Genomic DNA, 15,311 nt, shown 5'->3' on the forward strand with positions numbered 1-15,311 from the left:
GCTTTGCCATAGCCTGTCTCTAGCAAACGTGTGCCAGCACACTTGTCTGTTGAACTGGACTGCACTGGCGCCTGGCGCCAGCGAGGAGCCTGGTGTGCGTCCTCCCTTTTGCTGGGGGGTAAGCCGCGGGTGTTTTTGTCAGCGCTGTTTTGACTGGGGCAAAAATACTCTGCTACCGTGAATGGCCGATCTGTACGCTCGTGGTGTTGCTGGGTGATCCAGTCTGATGTGGGGCACAGGCTGGCCCCAAGCGCATTTCTGTTGAGTCACCCAGAATATACGATTCAGTGTGTGCACTGAATTCATGCTTTTATGCGAACTACAAGAAAACCGATGCAACAACATAAACTGGACTGATAAAACCCGGTGATATTAGATCTTCAAGATGCTTGATGTTCAAGTAAGTCAGCTTCCCCACTCCCCCTCCAAATTTGAACCAGCAGAATGGTTTCTAAAGGCCTGGCTTATTGTATCACACTGCTTAACTATTTTTAAGCTAGTAATAGAAGCTCTAAAGTTCAATTTATGTATCATTATTCTCCTTGTCAGGGCCAATTGCTCAATCTCAGAAGAGTTAAGGACATTTAGGTTTAAGAGGTGACTTTGTCAGCCAGTGAAAACAAGAATTATACCATGACACGAGCAATCCCATAAGTCCACTCTTTATTTTTTTCCAGAATAACAAAAGCAGGCACACATGTGCTAATCTCTGTATCAGTGATGAATTTGCCTGAAGGGAACAGGAAAGTTAGCAAGGCTATGTACTAGTCCCGGGCAAGTCCAAGCAGCTCACAAACGTTCAGTAGCTTTACTTCAAAACAGTTGTTCTTGTAAGTGAAGCCTTCCCAAAATGCTTTATCTCGTCTGTCTGCTGCTACTAGTTCATTGGGATACTGAAGATTCTTAAATTAAGTTTGAAGACGATGCACCCCTTGTCTGGTTCCTCTGAAGCCAGCTACTGCTCTGCCTAGCTAAATAAAAACAATAAGAAGGCGGCACAGGAAGGGCAAACTGAAGGAGTGGACCTAGCACTGGAGTCGGGATGTCTCAAATACTTATCCCACTTCTGTTCTTGGGGCATTGCAGGAAATTCTTAAGCTTAGCTCCCTCTGTCAAAGACGTGCAAGTGACTGCCTGAGATATCAAGTAAACAATACTATATATGAAAAAAAAAAAGAGGCCTTACACCTGACCTTAAATTGCAGTTTTATCACTTTGAGAAAGCACTGGCTCATCTTTTTCTGTTTAAAGGGAAAACAAAGTTGTGCCCAATATTCACCTGACAAGGTGGATGACTTGCCTAATTTTTTTTACTTGTTCTTTCAAGAAAAAAACATATATTTAAGAAATAGCAAATGGGTGGAGAAACGGAGCCAGTGTGTCTGTCTATTCTCTACACCATATACTTTTAGCCCATCAGACCTCTTTTATGAGACAAGCTAAAAGAGAACAGGACAGTCACAACTCACCACAGTTGCAGCCCCATCCTTCCTGTGGGCAGAGGTTAAACATTGCTCTCTTTGGCATGGGTGACCGGCTATATGAGTCTATCAGAGATGAAAGAACCAAATTATACACTAGAACTACTGGGGAAAGCCACTAATACCCTACAGTATTCATCTTTTGTCCTAAAAATGGAAGTATTTTAATTAAAATATTGAAACATCTGGTAATATTAGACAGTAATTTAAATATAAGCCAAATACACAAGTGAATCAGTGATACAATTTCTTGGCAATGGAAGAATACAATTACTACACGCTAGCTAAAACTTCAATGGTTTTTCACAAGCAGGTAGAGGAACATGTATTTTAGTATTTTACCCTTGTGGTTCTTAAAGTACTCCAAATGCAGGGGTTTGAAAAAACTGTATTTTTGCTTCATTCATGTCCTTTTCCTATTCCTAATCATCTCTTTACTTTCTTTCAAATGTGTCTTTTATATCTGCGTAACAGAAGAGAGCAAAAAGAAAATAATCTTTTCAGTTTATGAAAAGGTTAAGGTTTGTTTTGTAATCTCGTCAAGTGAAAAAACACCCAGAGAATAGTACAGTTTAGATAGTGGCCTAAAATAATTAGCGAGAAAAATACTGAAATGCACAAGTGGGAACGTAATTCAGCCCAAGGTACATTGAAAGCAGAGTGCACCAAAAAGAGTTTTCCTTAGCATTCCAAATTTGGCACAGATATTGAAATGAACATGAATAGGAGCTACAGTAAAAAGCTGCCAAATTTTATGCTTAAGAATTGCCTGCTTTCATTTCCACAGCCCGATGAATCCGTTTGGATAAGTTTAGGTAAGTATTTGAAATGGACATCACATTTGAAAACCATCAAAACATTTTTTAAGCAGTCCTTTTCACTGATAGTTAGGATGAATTAAACTGCCACCTCAGCTCCCTTGTAGAAGCTGAAGTGACATGATATTCTACAAGAAGATCCTGCTTTGCTTTTTTCCTCCTATTATTGAAGGTAACTCCTCCTCCTCAAAGGATGTAGACTGGAGAAAAAACAGAACTGAAGAGGGTGTGCCACAGGTACAGGACAGAGCTCTTCGTTGCCATCCATTTAAACTCAGTTTAATGGTGAAGATGGCTCACCAGGAGTGACCTTGCAGTTTGGGCCTGGAAAGGCCAGTAATTTTTCATCCCACTGCACAGTCTGATCGAAACCTGTATGGAAACTAGAACGTTAATTCCCAAATTGGGATCTGAAAGTCACTGACAGCCCCTAAGGCCACGATGGGCAGCAGCTGATCCGTGGAAGATGACCATAAAAATACTTCAGTAGGGTGATGAATAATTATTAACTGATCATGTTTCTTGACCCAATGAATGCGAGACCTAATGAATTAGGATATTCAGTTATGCAATGCAAGAGCAGTTGAGGTAGGAAGACAGAAGATCAAAGTCTCAATGGGTAGTGAGGCAAATAGCAACATAGCAATTAATACCCCGATAACTGAAAAATAAGCAAACTGCTACATTTTATCCACAGATAACTAACAGAAACCCATAAATTGGCAGTTTCTTGCTCACTGCAAAAGAACAGCTTGAAATTTCAAGCCTTCTCTTTAACCATTTCTTCCCAGGTGGCAGCAGCCAGCCTTTCTTCCTTCTCAACACAAACACGACTAAGTTTGTCCATACTAAGCCTTCTATTCCTGTGCATATTTTCAGTAGATCCTGTGTTACCAAATCCAGGTGGTGTTCTTCAAAAGCCATGCCTGTCCTTCACAGAGATAGATGTCTTCTCTGCACTTCGCACTGGTAGGCACCCTGTGAAAGCAGCTTACAGCTTTGTTGCTACGGGCCAACTTCCTTCTAAAATGATTAAAATGTCTGTAAGAAATAAACCTGAATTGCTGATGGAGCAGGAAGACAAACTCCCTTTGAAGACTGCTTCTCTGGCAGAGCACCAAAATTTTTGTATTTCTAGAGCTACTAAGAAGGAAAATACATAAACTTTTTCATTTTTTTTTTTAATTTATTTTTAGAAAAATCACAATATTGATAGGAGGTTTTAATAAGTAATTTTTAGGCTTGCAAAAGCTGAAGAAGGATTCGAGAGTCTGGTTAGCTAAAAGCTAGTTTGAGCTTCCCCTACCATTCTATCCCTAACAAACACTGGCTTATTTTTGTTTTCTCTACACTTGGCATTGATATGAGATACCTGTTTATTCATGCAGGTAAGCAGTACATTTCATTTCTTTGTATTTACATAGATCAAATGTTTATATAAAAATCAATTTTCCACTCTCAAACGCACTTAAAGGTTTTAGCACTTTTATACTAAAAGCAGAAGTGGGGCAAAAAGAGGTTTGTCAATTAATTCCATAACAAAATACTAAAATCTATGTAAAGCTTTGTTGCAAGCTAAGAAACATGTACAAGAAATTCTTAAATGAATTATCCTTGGCATACATTCATATTTGAATGCACAGATATATTTACATGTTTAATATCCAAATTCATAATGACTTTTAAGATGTTCCATGAAATGTCATCTTTCTGTAGAACTTTGACAGGTGGCTGAAGCACATTAGTAAGACACATACTGTAAAACTGCATGAAAATTGGAAACAATTAGAATGAAAGCCAACAGAACTGGTCAGACTATTCCTTCTAGACAGAACTGGTTATGATTCCAGACTTAGTCCTTTAACTGTTACCAGTTGCACAGTTTTTGATGTTTCCACAGATCCTTGAAACCTTCCTGTGGCTTTCAAGAGCCACAGTAAAGCATACAAGTGCTTTCAGTTGAGGATGCAATCATAGGTCCTCATCCTGATGGCAATCCTTCACAAGTCCAAAAGCATTCTTCACACATATGCTATTTATACTGTTCAATGGATGCTTCTGAAGTGAGGCTGGGTTGTTCTGGTCAGTCTTGCTATTATGTACTTTCAAACTGTAGTACTGTTTCTGTCTTTTAAGTGCGTATGATAAGCCTTCCGAATTCAAAGTATCACATTATTTTCTGTTAAGTTTTTGGTTATGGAATTCTGAAGATGTTAATCCCCACTCCCCAATACTTCATTCACAACTGTTCAAACAACTGCCAAACATCAATCTCAATGCAATTATGGTTCTGATTTGCAAATCAGGCTTTTCCACATCTGACCAGCTCAGTACTTGCTAAGCAGGAAGAGCCAGAAAGGATGAAGGGTCTGTGCGCACTGGTTTGGGTGCTATGAATCTGTACCAGACAGATGCAACGAAAAAAATGCAAAAACAAAACTCTGAATTTTTTTTCTCTTGGATGCTCAAGAACAAGTATCTCTTCCTTGGTGGCTGACCCAGGCAGCTACAAGATTATATTGGCAGCACCCACACCCAGATCCATTATCCACACACAGTGAGCAATTTGCTTTCAGATGCCCACACCATATACCACGTTGTTTGGTTGGTACACTCACTGCGTACAGGATATTAGAAAAATGTTTGCACCGCCTGAAAGCAATGGTGTAACAAAACATTAATTGCTTACTGTTTTTGGAGAGGTAAGGAAAAGTTAAACATACTGAATGCACTTGAGACACACCCATTTGTCACAGGAGTACAGGAAAGAATGTAAAGACACAACATACTTCTACACTCCTGTCATTAAGGCCATATATTGGTGTGCAACAATGCTTCACAGGGCTAACCATACAGAAGTACTCAGGTCTAAGTCACTCTCCCAGAGGTGTTTTCTCATGCAACTTCAGACTCTGCTTTTTTATTATGCTTTTTTTGTTTCCTTTTTTTTCTTTCAGGCAGAATGCAGGCTCTCTATCCAGTTTCAATGGTCTGTTCTTCATCATGTTTTCTTTAGTTCTCCAGAAGTGTGCGCTGAACTAAAAAGTGAAAAACAACTCAAGATTAGTACACTAAGTTAGGATACATTTTAAGTTATATATTGCTGTGTAACCATGTATGTGGACAACAGACTTTTTCAGTAGGCATTCGAAACTGTGGGATAAATTCAGGTAAGCAAAGGCTTGATTCTGTGTAGCCAGTACCCTGCATACCAAGGGGTATTACATCCCAGATTTCTCACTCAAATAACCACATCATACTAGATCTGTGTAGCCATCTACACTTGCAGTATAACCCAACATGCAGTTTCAGACTTGCAGTTTTGCAGATGCAAAAATAAAATGGAGTACAGTCTGCAGAGCTGATGGAAAAAGTGGGTTATTGAAAGAAAGTTCTAGCCTAGGTTATCTACATTTTCAGGAAGTCAAAGATAAGTCTACATAAAATTTTAAAAACACAAACCTGTTCTGCCTTGCCATCTGACCTGGCTTAATGCAAGACTGCTTCTAACTAGAAGCCATGTAGGTACATCAACACTATATTACCAAAAGCAGAGCTAATGTCTGCTGACTCCCAGAACTTAGATCAGGAGTAGCACCATGCTGACCATGGTTGCCCAGTTTCTTGGCTCAAAACATGCTCATGCTTGCCTGCAAAATATAACAGAGGTATGAAATTTGGGATTTAACATGACATCAATCTGTAGGCAGGAGTAATCATTTATGACAACATCCCAGGTTTGACTTTGTCGGTTAAAATAAAGTATGCATCACTGATGCATTTCACACCTGAGTTCTGGTGAATCTTGGCCAAAATTTTAGCATATCCTGACTCCAACTCATGTTAACTGCCTTTAGTAGAGGTCTTTGAACAATACTGCTTGCTTCACTAATGCATAGCTGAATTGTGGATACCTGCCTATCTCCAGTCCTGACTTAACAGCCAGTCACAAGAAAATGTTTTCTCCTTGAGAGTTTTATATATTTAACAGCTTAAAGGAAAAATGTTTATAAAGATGATCATGAGCCAGATGGAAGTTTTTAGCAAACTGATGAAATACCTGAAAGAAATAAGGTATAAAATTTTTTTTGTTACATTATAAAAAAACCCCCAGAACTAGTTCTGTGGGTTTTAGATTAAGCTCACAGAAGAATATATTGCAAATTTATACTGCTTTGAGATTTTAATATTCAGTGTTTCAAAGACACTCAATAAACTTCAGCACGAGGGTATACTGCTTCTTCCTTTGTTGACCAGTCATAAGGGCTAGAAGGCCAAGTTTTCACCTATACTGTTTCCTTCAAATCTATCTGTGGCTTTCCTGGAAATAATCACCTGTTCCATCAGCCAAGTACCCTACACAACCATACCTGTAAGGGTGAGGTTGTTAGGGTTTTTGTTGCCTTAAAAGAGATCCTTCCACAGCTGTCACCATTGTAGAAAGATTTGTTATTTGATGATTCTTTCATACAAGAATCATTCTCTCTTCACAACAGAGAACGTTTTAGTTACACAACATGCCAGTATGTTCAGTCCTCCTTGCCTCCAGTGTAGTTTCATCTCTGTCCAAACACTATTAACATATTTTAATATGCATTCTTGCAGAGTTCTAGATGGGTTTACAATTAAAAGGGTATCAGATTCCAATCAGACACAACATACACTAATAAAACACCTAATTGCAGTTATATATCACACTAAAGGAGCAGGCTTGTGTTTTCGTAATTGTCTTTAACAATACGTTTTCAGAGAAAATTCGATTCTTTACTTTCTCTAAGCTCCTGTATTGCAAGGACTCCTCAAGGCAATAAACCAATCTGTTCAAAGAATAAAAAACTAGAGAAGAGTGGCCATATTATCAGAACTGAAATCTTGATTCAGTTCTAAGTTAGTTGTCATGGTAGTTACAAACACGTTTTATGAAACAAAACAAAACAGTGCAAATAATTTTCTCCACTATGTTAGATGTCAATAAAGTGCCTTTAATAGGATCCCCACCAAAAAGTTGATCTGCCATCTAGATTCTTCTCTTACCAGGTGGCTCAGATTGTGCTCCCCGATGGCTTTCCATATTCACATTCTCTTCATCTGCTGGGAAACAAAGATGTTTAGCATTCAAATTCTCTTATCTTCAAAGTTGTTGATTAATAGAGATAATTTGAGAGAAGAAACAGCACTGAAGAAACTGGCCTGCTGATAGTAGTTGAGTTTCCCTTGTGTTGCCTGCATGTTAATTTTAATGTGCACGGCAGATGTTACTCAGTTTCCAAACTTCACAAATTATGAAACAGCAGTGCCTGGCTGGATTGCTGCTCTGTCATCTCCCTTCATCAACCAGTCAGAAAGACAAAAAGGACAAAAACAGAGCTTCTGCCCCACCTATCACTCACAGTACTCCCCAAGTTCTCTGATCTATGTTATATCTTATTTAGGTGGAAAGGAAGTAGATAGCAAGCAATAGACAACTGCACAAGAAAATCATTTGGGGATGAACATCTGGGTAGTTGTCAGAAACCTAACATGTAAGCAAGCATCTTGTGAAAACACAAAGGCAAGATTTACAAAATTAGAAATGACAAGGTATTTTTCAGCATGAAAATAGTCTCTCTAACCCCCAACCTCCACTCAGTTTTCCTTAAAAAGATGTTTTCTTGCAGTCTCTCCTGCTTACTCTTTTGCAGGAAGTGCTTTTATTTTAAGAAATGCAAAGCCTTAAGTCTGTCTGCTTCTAAAGGTCTAAATTTTGGGCGAGGCATTCTTCAGACACCCTGTCTTACATGACTAGTAAGAGAGGTTACTCCCTGTGAACACAAATTCACTGTGCTATTAAAACTACCTTATGCATAAGAACAATTTCTAGCCCCCATATAAATAAAAAACCGCATCTCTTTAGACAGTAGAAAACAAAACTAATTTAGAATTCTTACCGCTTTGTTTGAAACAGAGTTTCTTCTTCTGGTAAGCAATGAAACTAGATACTGCTCCAATTACAGTAGCAACCACAGCACTTACAATTCCAGCTACTGCTCCCTGAGAAGCTGAAAAAAGAGGTTTGTATACATTTTGCAGAATTGAAAGCAATGTCAAACTTGTATTGTCTCAAAGTAAACCCTGTGAACACTTCTAAAAAACAATAAACTGAAATTATTACATGAAACTGTAGTAATCAACTCTTTCTGTCTTTGTGAATAATGAAAAGTGAATCCTCTAATTTTACAACCGTTGATTTCTTAGCAATGCCTATTGTTAAGCAACTTAAGCATGCCTGTTGTAAGTTCCACTGATTAAAAAAAGCTACCCTTTCATAGCCAAATCTAAGTTGTATGCATGCAATCACTGCACCAGCATCTCTGACACCTTAACACTTCTGAATCGTTTGCAAGAGAGATTTTAAAGAATTATGAAAGCAGAGCTTGAAAGTAAGAAGTCTAGATTCCACAAAAGTTTTTAAGCTGAAACTCACTACCAGCAGTGACCATTCTAGCAGAATATTAGCAATACAGAAAAACCCAGAAAACAAGCTTCAGACACGCAGACACCATCATACACGTAAATTTATGCATTTACCCTCAGCTTCTTCACCATTATTTGGACTTGGGCCCTTTCGTTCTGTAAAAATGAACAAAAGGTTTAGATTTTACATGTCTACAGAACAGTCCTATCGTAATTGACAACCTTTTTGTCAATTAATCATGCAAAATTACAAGCCATCTATTATATCTATACAGTGCTAAGCTCTCTGGCACTCAAACTTTGTATTTTCAAAGCACAGCTCATGGTGATGCCAACTTCAGCCTCGGGTGCTCAGCACTTCTACAAAATGAGCGCAGCACACCTGTGAAATCTGGTTTAATCAACTTGCCCACCACCACAGAATACTCCGTGAAGAGGAACAGCATATAATTTCAGGGTAGCATTCAACTGTATTTCCATGGAACCAATTATCTTTTCCTAAAATCCCAGCCTCAGTTACTAAGTATTTTTGCAATTCTCTTAGCAAACGAGACAGAAGTTTTGTAAATACTATCCTTATTTGGCACTATGCAACTTGCACCACTGAAGCAGGAACCTGCACAGATGAAAACACCACACAAGTCTCAACCGATGCTTCTTGGCCCTGCCAATTTTCAAGTTACTGCCCCAAAGGAACCTTGGAAGGTGAAAGCTTCCTAAGAAGTTAGCATCAGTAATCTCTGTCTGGGACAATTCTCTGAAGAAGTCAGTAATCAGCAGCACATCTCAACATCACGTCAAGATACTTAACCTAACTCTAACCTGGAAATAGTAAAGTTGCAGTAATGCACTCAGGAATGACTAACCCCATCCTAATGATGACCATTACTGCAGCTTGGTCCCAATGACCACCTCTGTACTGAGCTGTGCTGTAACAATTAGACATGGCAGATTACTCAAAACAAGTTTGGTTTTTATACTGCTCAGAGTAGATATAACCTACATCACTTGGAAGTCTAAGAATCAATTCATCCTGTGGGAGAGATGAAATCTCTGAGAACACAAGGTGGACCCTCTTCTGGCCCACCCCTGGGCTTCCTAACCACAAGAACTAAAGGAAACTGAGAGCTTGTCACAGAAGATCTGAAAATAACACCTGGATGCCTTTAAAAACTATATTCGTGGTGAATTTTGAAATAAGTACCACATTCACATCTCAGTTGTTTTAAAACCCATCTTTCTTGGCATAACAGTGAATATCATTGAAGGTTCCTAGACCAGTTTTACCTCTTAATTATCTGGGGGGTTTCGGCAGAGACAGAACACATTGCTTTTGAACTGGAAGGTACGCTCTTAAGTTGCAGATACCAGAACCAAAGGTGTTACAAGTTAGACCATGTTAACCAGCTTGTGAGCAAGCTTTTATCAAAAGCTCAGGTAGCCATAGGATCAATATGAAGCACAACCTACTATCTTACCTTTGCCGCCACTACCATCACCTCCTCCTTTTGGTAAACTGCCATCGTATAGATCTGAATCATCAAGATTGCCTGTAGCAAAATAAAAATAATATTATCTTACATGTTTTAAGTTCAGTAAAAAGACACCTCAAGGCACACAATGACATGGAAGTTGTCTCTAGTTGTTCATCTGAGTTCGTGGTGGTTTTAGGCTCAGCATCATAGTCACAATATGTTCATGTTTCAAAAGCCCTCCCAATCTCAAGTCCCTTCAGCTCGGCACTATACAGTTTGATAGCAGCACTGCTGCCTCTGGACTTCCTGAACAACTGAGAGAATTCAGTGTCCAAGAGCAGGTAGTACTGCACAAGTCATAGGCTAAGCAAGCAAGAAGCCCTGTAAGCTACCTAAGTGGAACAGCCCAAGTCTCACTATCCTGTTAAAGCAGAGAAAGGAGATGGACAGGAAAGGACCATTTCTTTTCAAGGCTGCAGCTGTGAATGTTTCTTCAGAGCTGGGTTTCTGACAATGGGAAGATCCAAATGTAATTCCCTCCTCTGACTGATTGCAGGACATTGAACCAGTCCCTCTCCATTTCCACTGGACCCTACCTCATGGGGCCTGAGTTCTCCTCCTTCCCTCTGCTGCCAAACAAATCTTTAGTTTATGCAAAGCAAATCTGTTTCAAGCAGCAAAACTAAAAGCATTGCATCAGAGGATGTTTTACTTGGGTGGCAAAAGCACTCTACTGAGGCATGCAAAACCTGAATTCAAATATCTGCTGCAAATCAGGCAGGAGAATGAACAAGAACCAGGGCTTGCATTTCTCGTAAGGACTCTTTACCACCATATTCCTGGATAATGGCATCATCACAGCTGCAGCCATCTGAATCTGTTTTGTTCTGAGTTAGGCAAAGACAGAGAAGACCTCTAAAGCACAACAGGCAGGGAATGACATGTATTTTAAGTCTACCTTTCAAACACAAAAGAACTGTATTTCTTAACTGGGGCCTTTAAAAGAAAAACTAAAAAAAAAACCACCACCAAACAAAAAACCAACACCCTTTAACTTTGAGCTTTACCTTTAATTTAGATGCATTAAGAATACAGTTCACAAGTAGTTCCTACTGACTTTTTAGCACAACTACCAGGGACTCAGGTTGTTAAGACAAAATGACTCGATCCAATACATGGGTGCTCTACCACAGGCAGCCAAGAACAGCACTGCCCCAAACGCACACACTCTGTGCCATCCTTCCTCCTCCCCATACCATCCTGCTTTTAAGTGAAAGGAAAGTGACTAAACAGGTTTGCTATGGAATTTCAAGACTGCTACAAAGCTTATTTGCAAGACCATTTTTTCCTCAATCCTCAGTGTTTATCCAGTGCAACATCTGACATACATAGCAGCCAACTGACAAGGTGTAATTATTATAAGTTTACCTGATATAGTAAAACCATGTCAAGATTCAGGAGTTTGTGCTAGAAGCCTTACCAGTGTCTTTAGGATGTGCAGGTGGACCTTGCTTGCCGACATCTGTAGACAAATAAGAATAAAGTGACCAAAGTTACTCATGTGAAGAGACCAAAAACAAAGTATATAGTGACCTTGAAAGACTATATTCCCCGTGCCATTTTCCTTTCATTAGCTAATGCTGTATTTGTTTGGTTATTTTACTTTAAATACTGTACTTTAACACAATTAACAGTGTTTCTGCTATATTAGCCTGTATGTCAGACCCTTGCTATAACTGAACGTATACAGAACATCTCACTAAGCGTTATGCAGCATTTTAGTTTGCACATCTGATTTCAAACGCTGAACTTCTTTAAATTTTTTTACCAGGTAGAGATTACTTGGCTGTTTCCTCTTTTAAAACTACCAGATTTCAACCAATAATAACAGCTGGTACCTCACTTAAAAAATAGAAAAAGACAAGATACACACGACAGAACTAGAAAGATGGTCCCCACAATGACACTTCATTTAGCTTGCCACAAAATAGGAGAATAAGATACCTTAGTAATTATCTCTGTACTCTTTGGTCACAGTCTTTGTTGCCCACATCACATTAACACACCAGCACTGGTTTTTCTAAAACTGTTTTCACCAACAGCTGAACCAATCCAGCGGCCCATTTCTTCGGTATACTACTCCTCCTTGATGTTGCATGGTCTTGCCTCCTCCCAGCTCTAGCACAAGTGAGGTCAGGTCTCCTTAGGCTCGCTGTATATTCAAAGTAAAGAGGCAGGCACCTCCAGAGCACAGTTCTAAGACCCCAGCTTACGCTTGCATCCTATAAAGGATCCTCTCTCTTCACTTACCTGAACCATCCGCTTCATTCGGCCAACTGTTTCTCAATTAGCCAACTCTGATTTCAAAAATGTCAGCAGTTGGAAACAGACTGGTTTAAGAGATACAAAACTTCAAAGGGCTAAATCAAACAGAGCAGCAAACAGTGCTGCTGTCCTACAACTGTATGCCTTGTGTTAGGAAAGCTGTCTATACTGCACAGGTCTAGTGACGGTACTCGAACAGCTACTGTGCATTATCTGCCTAACTGGATGCACCTTTTACTGGCCGAGTGAAAACAATACTGCAATTTCTACTGCCGCCTACGCTGCAGAGCTGAAGCGCGTTAGAAAGAGTACCTTCCCTCATATTATACATAATGTGCGTTTAGTGGCACAACTCTGTGTGCCACTAAATTGAAAAACGCAGGCTCTCAAGTTAGTATGTACAACTACACTTGACTTCACAGTAAAAGGAATCACAAGCCAATTAGATCTCACCGCTATCTGATGCTGGTGGCTTCCGAGATGGAGGAGGCTTCTTTGTAGTTTCTGTCAGGGATGGTTAGAAAAAAAAAAGTTTAAATACTAGTTAATACTATTAAATACACTGTTCAGAAGATACACGAAGGACAAATGTAAGCCTATGTCTATACAATGAAAAGCCCAAGATTAAGTCTACACAGCAAGACATTTTCCCCTTAAGAGGAATTCCTGAGTGTTCCCAAAGAGAAATTTCAGTTCTATGCGGTCCACATTTTGACATACCCATAGCTGAATTGTTCCACTGACATTTAAACAAACCATATGTGCCATGCTTGGTCATGCAGCGATAGTCGGAAATAAACAAGTCAAAAGAGCAGCCACTATTTTCCCGCCTACCTCCCAAAATTTGCAAGACTGTAATAATTACCAAGTGCATCTTGTAAGCTGAGGTCGTCTAAATTGCCTGTAGAAGATGAAAGCAACAGTAAGAACACTGTTTTTTCTTACTCAAAACCAACACTTATTACAGTCATAAACATGTCTTTGATCTATCCTGAGGTATGTTTTCTGCTTCCTGCGTCAGACCAGAAGAATATTTTGAGTCAGGGATGAAGGCAGACATTCTTCTCTATTTCTCCAGGCCACCATCCACACATCTCTTTGGGAAAAAAAGGAACAGCACTAAATATATATATATATATATATAAAAATACATATATATATTTAATCTCCTATAGAAAGGATCCAGAGGGTCAGAACATATATTCCTACAGTCAATATAATGCACTTAATACTTTATTCTTGCCACTGCTATTGCATGCTTTCTTAGTGCCATCCACAGCATATTATTTCCCAGCCTTCTTTCCACTGAACCACAAAATGAGGAGGGGCACACCTCCAATTCACAAGAATTTAAAAGATTCAAGTGTGAAGAAGAGCCTTGGAGCACAAAGGCCAGTATGAAAGTTACATGATTGGGTAATGGATGTAATACCTTGGCATTAAAAACTGATTTTCATGGGTTTATAGGACTTATCTTTTCCCCTAATAAAGCTTAACAGTATGAAGTAAGTTATTAGCACAGATGATCTTGAGCAGTCTCTTCAACTTCCTAAAAGACAGCTAAATGCAGCTGTCACTACTGTGGGCTCTCCACTCCAGGTAGGTTAAGTTTCATTTTCAGCCCTTAGGAAAAGAACATTCTCTCTTGCTCTATTAGGTCAGTTGCTAGAGCTACTGCTGCTTACCCAGCCAACTGCAAATACACTAACTCAATATATTCATGATATAAACTGGTTTCACAGCATGAGTATAGTAGTGTGATCTCAGCAGCAGAGGCTTGTAAGATAAATGGACAGCTATAACAACTGCTTGGGATATTTCTGGTAGTTCATCATTCCTACTTTCACTGAAGCATGAAAAAGACATGAAAGTAGATACCAGCTATTCAAGAAAAAGACATCCAAATATACTGCTCCAGCCCCAAAGAAGCTGGCAGATTTTTCCTACCTACTAAGTATCAAGCCAGCCAGAGCAAAATTTAATTCCAGCCAGAGCTACCTTAATTCCGAAGATACACGCATAAAGCATTGATGTGTCTGGCTTTTCCTCTAAGAATGTAGCTACAGAAGAGGAATCAAAACTGCAAAGTCTGAAGAGAGGAATAAAAAGCAAACAATAAAAATCAAACCACAAGCAGAATGTTCCTTCTGCTTACATGACAGCCCAAGTTAAGAGAAGGACAACTCACAAGTCTAGTGCCAGGAATGACGGATGCTCATATATATGGTGACATCTTTCATCTCAACTGAGGTCAAAATTTTTCCTTCTCAGATAACTGCACTAATAGCACCTTTTTTTTTCCAGAGAAGAAGTGAGACTAAGATACATTTTTATTTTTTTTAATATGGAAGCCAGGAATGACAACTGGAATAAAAAAATCAAAGGCAAGCTTGCAGTTTCCTGAAAACATCCATCAAGCTAGTCTTCAGTCTGGCCAACTGAACCGCTACAGCAGAAACTGAAATCTGAAGTCTAAGCAGCGACTCCCATACTGTAACACTTGAACTGAGTACCACCTTGCTCACAGCCAAGTAGGGACGTAGCACTGCCTGGTCAGTGACAGGCCCCTTCATGGAAACAGAAGCAATTCATGGCTTTATTGTGGTGCACGACCAAAGTGTGTTTAGAACCTCCTGGATAAAGTCATTAGGTATAGATCTTGGATAGAAAGCAAGAAGATATTTTACTTGGTGTTCTTCACTCCGGGTGGAGACCATAAGCTCTTTTAGATACTTAGCCCATCAAAAACTGTTTCACGT

At 39.3% G+C, this 15,311-nt stretch overlaps 1 protein-coding gene across 4 annotated transcripts in view; it reads right to left on the reverse strand.

Annotated features, from left to right (window-relative positions):
- Nucleotides 1-4,739: 4,739 nt before the first annotated feature.
- LOC140646117 (CD99 antigen-like) overlaps nucleotides 4,740-15,311 on the reverse strand; it is a 33,444-nt gene continuing 22,872 nt past the window's right edge. Inside the window, exons 4-11 of one of the 4 annotated variants that reach the window (XM_072849540.1) lie at nucleotides 13,418-13,453; nucleotides 13,006-13,056; nucleotides 11,708-11,749; nucleotides 10,231-10,302; nucleotides 8,867-8,908; nucleotides 8,227-8,337; nucleotides 7,334-7,390; nucleotides 4,740-5,337 (exon numbers count right to left, since the gene is read on the reverse strand). In XM_072849540.1, the coding sequence (XP_072705641.1) occupies nucleotides 5,312-5,337; nucleotides 7,334-7,390; nucleotides 8,227-8,337; nucleotides 8,867-8,908; nucleotides 10,231-10,302; nucleotides 11,708-11,749; nucleotides 13,006-13,056; nucleotides 13,418-13,453 (437 nt within the window). In that variant the 3' untranslated portion in view covers nucleotides 4,740-5,311. The remainder of the gene's footprint in view (nucleotides 5,338-7,333; nucleotides 7,391-8,226; nucleotides 8,338-8,866; nucleotides 8,909-10,230; nucleotides 10,303-11,707; nucleotides 11,750-13,005; nucleotides 13,057-13,417; nucleotides 13,454-15,311) is intronic. The other 3 variants (XM_072849541.1, XM_072849542.1, XM_072849543.1) reach the window with 3 other exon arrangements.

Source organism: Ciconia boyciana, chromosome 1 (genome assembly GCF_034638445.1).
Source record: "Ciconia boyciana chromosome 1, ASM3463844v1, whole genome shotgun sequence".
Lineage (NCBI taxonomy): Eukaryota > Metazoa > Chordata > Aves > Ciconiiformes > Ciconiidae > Ciconia > Ciconia boyciana.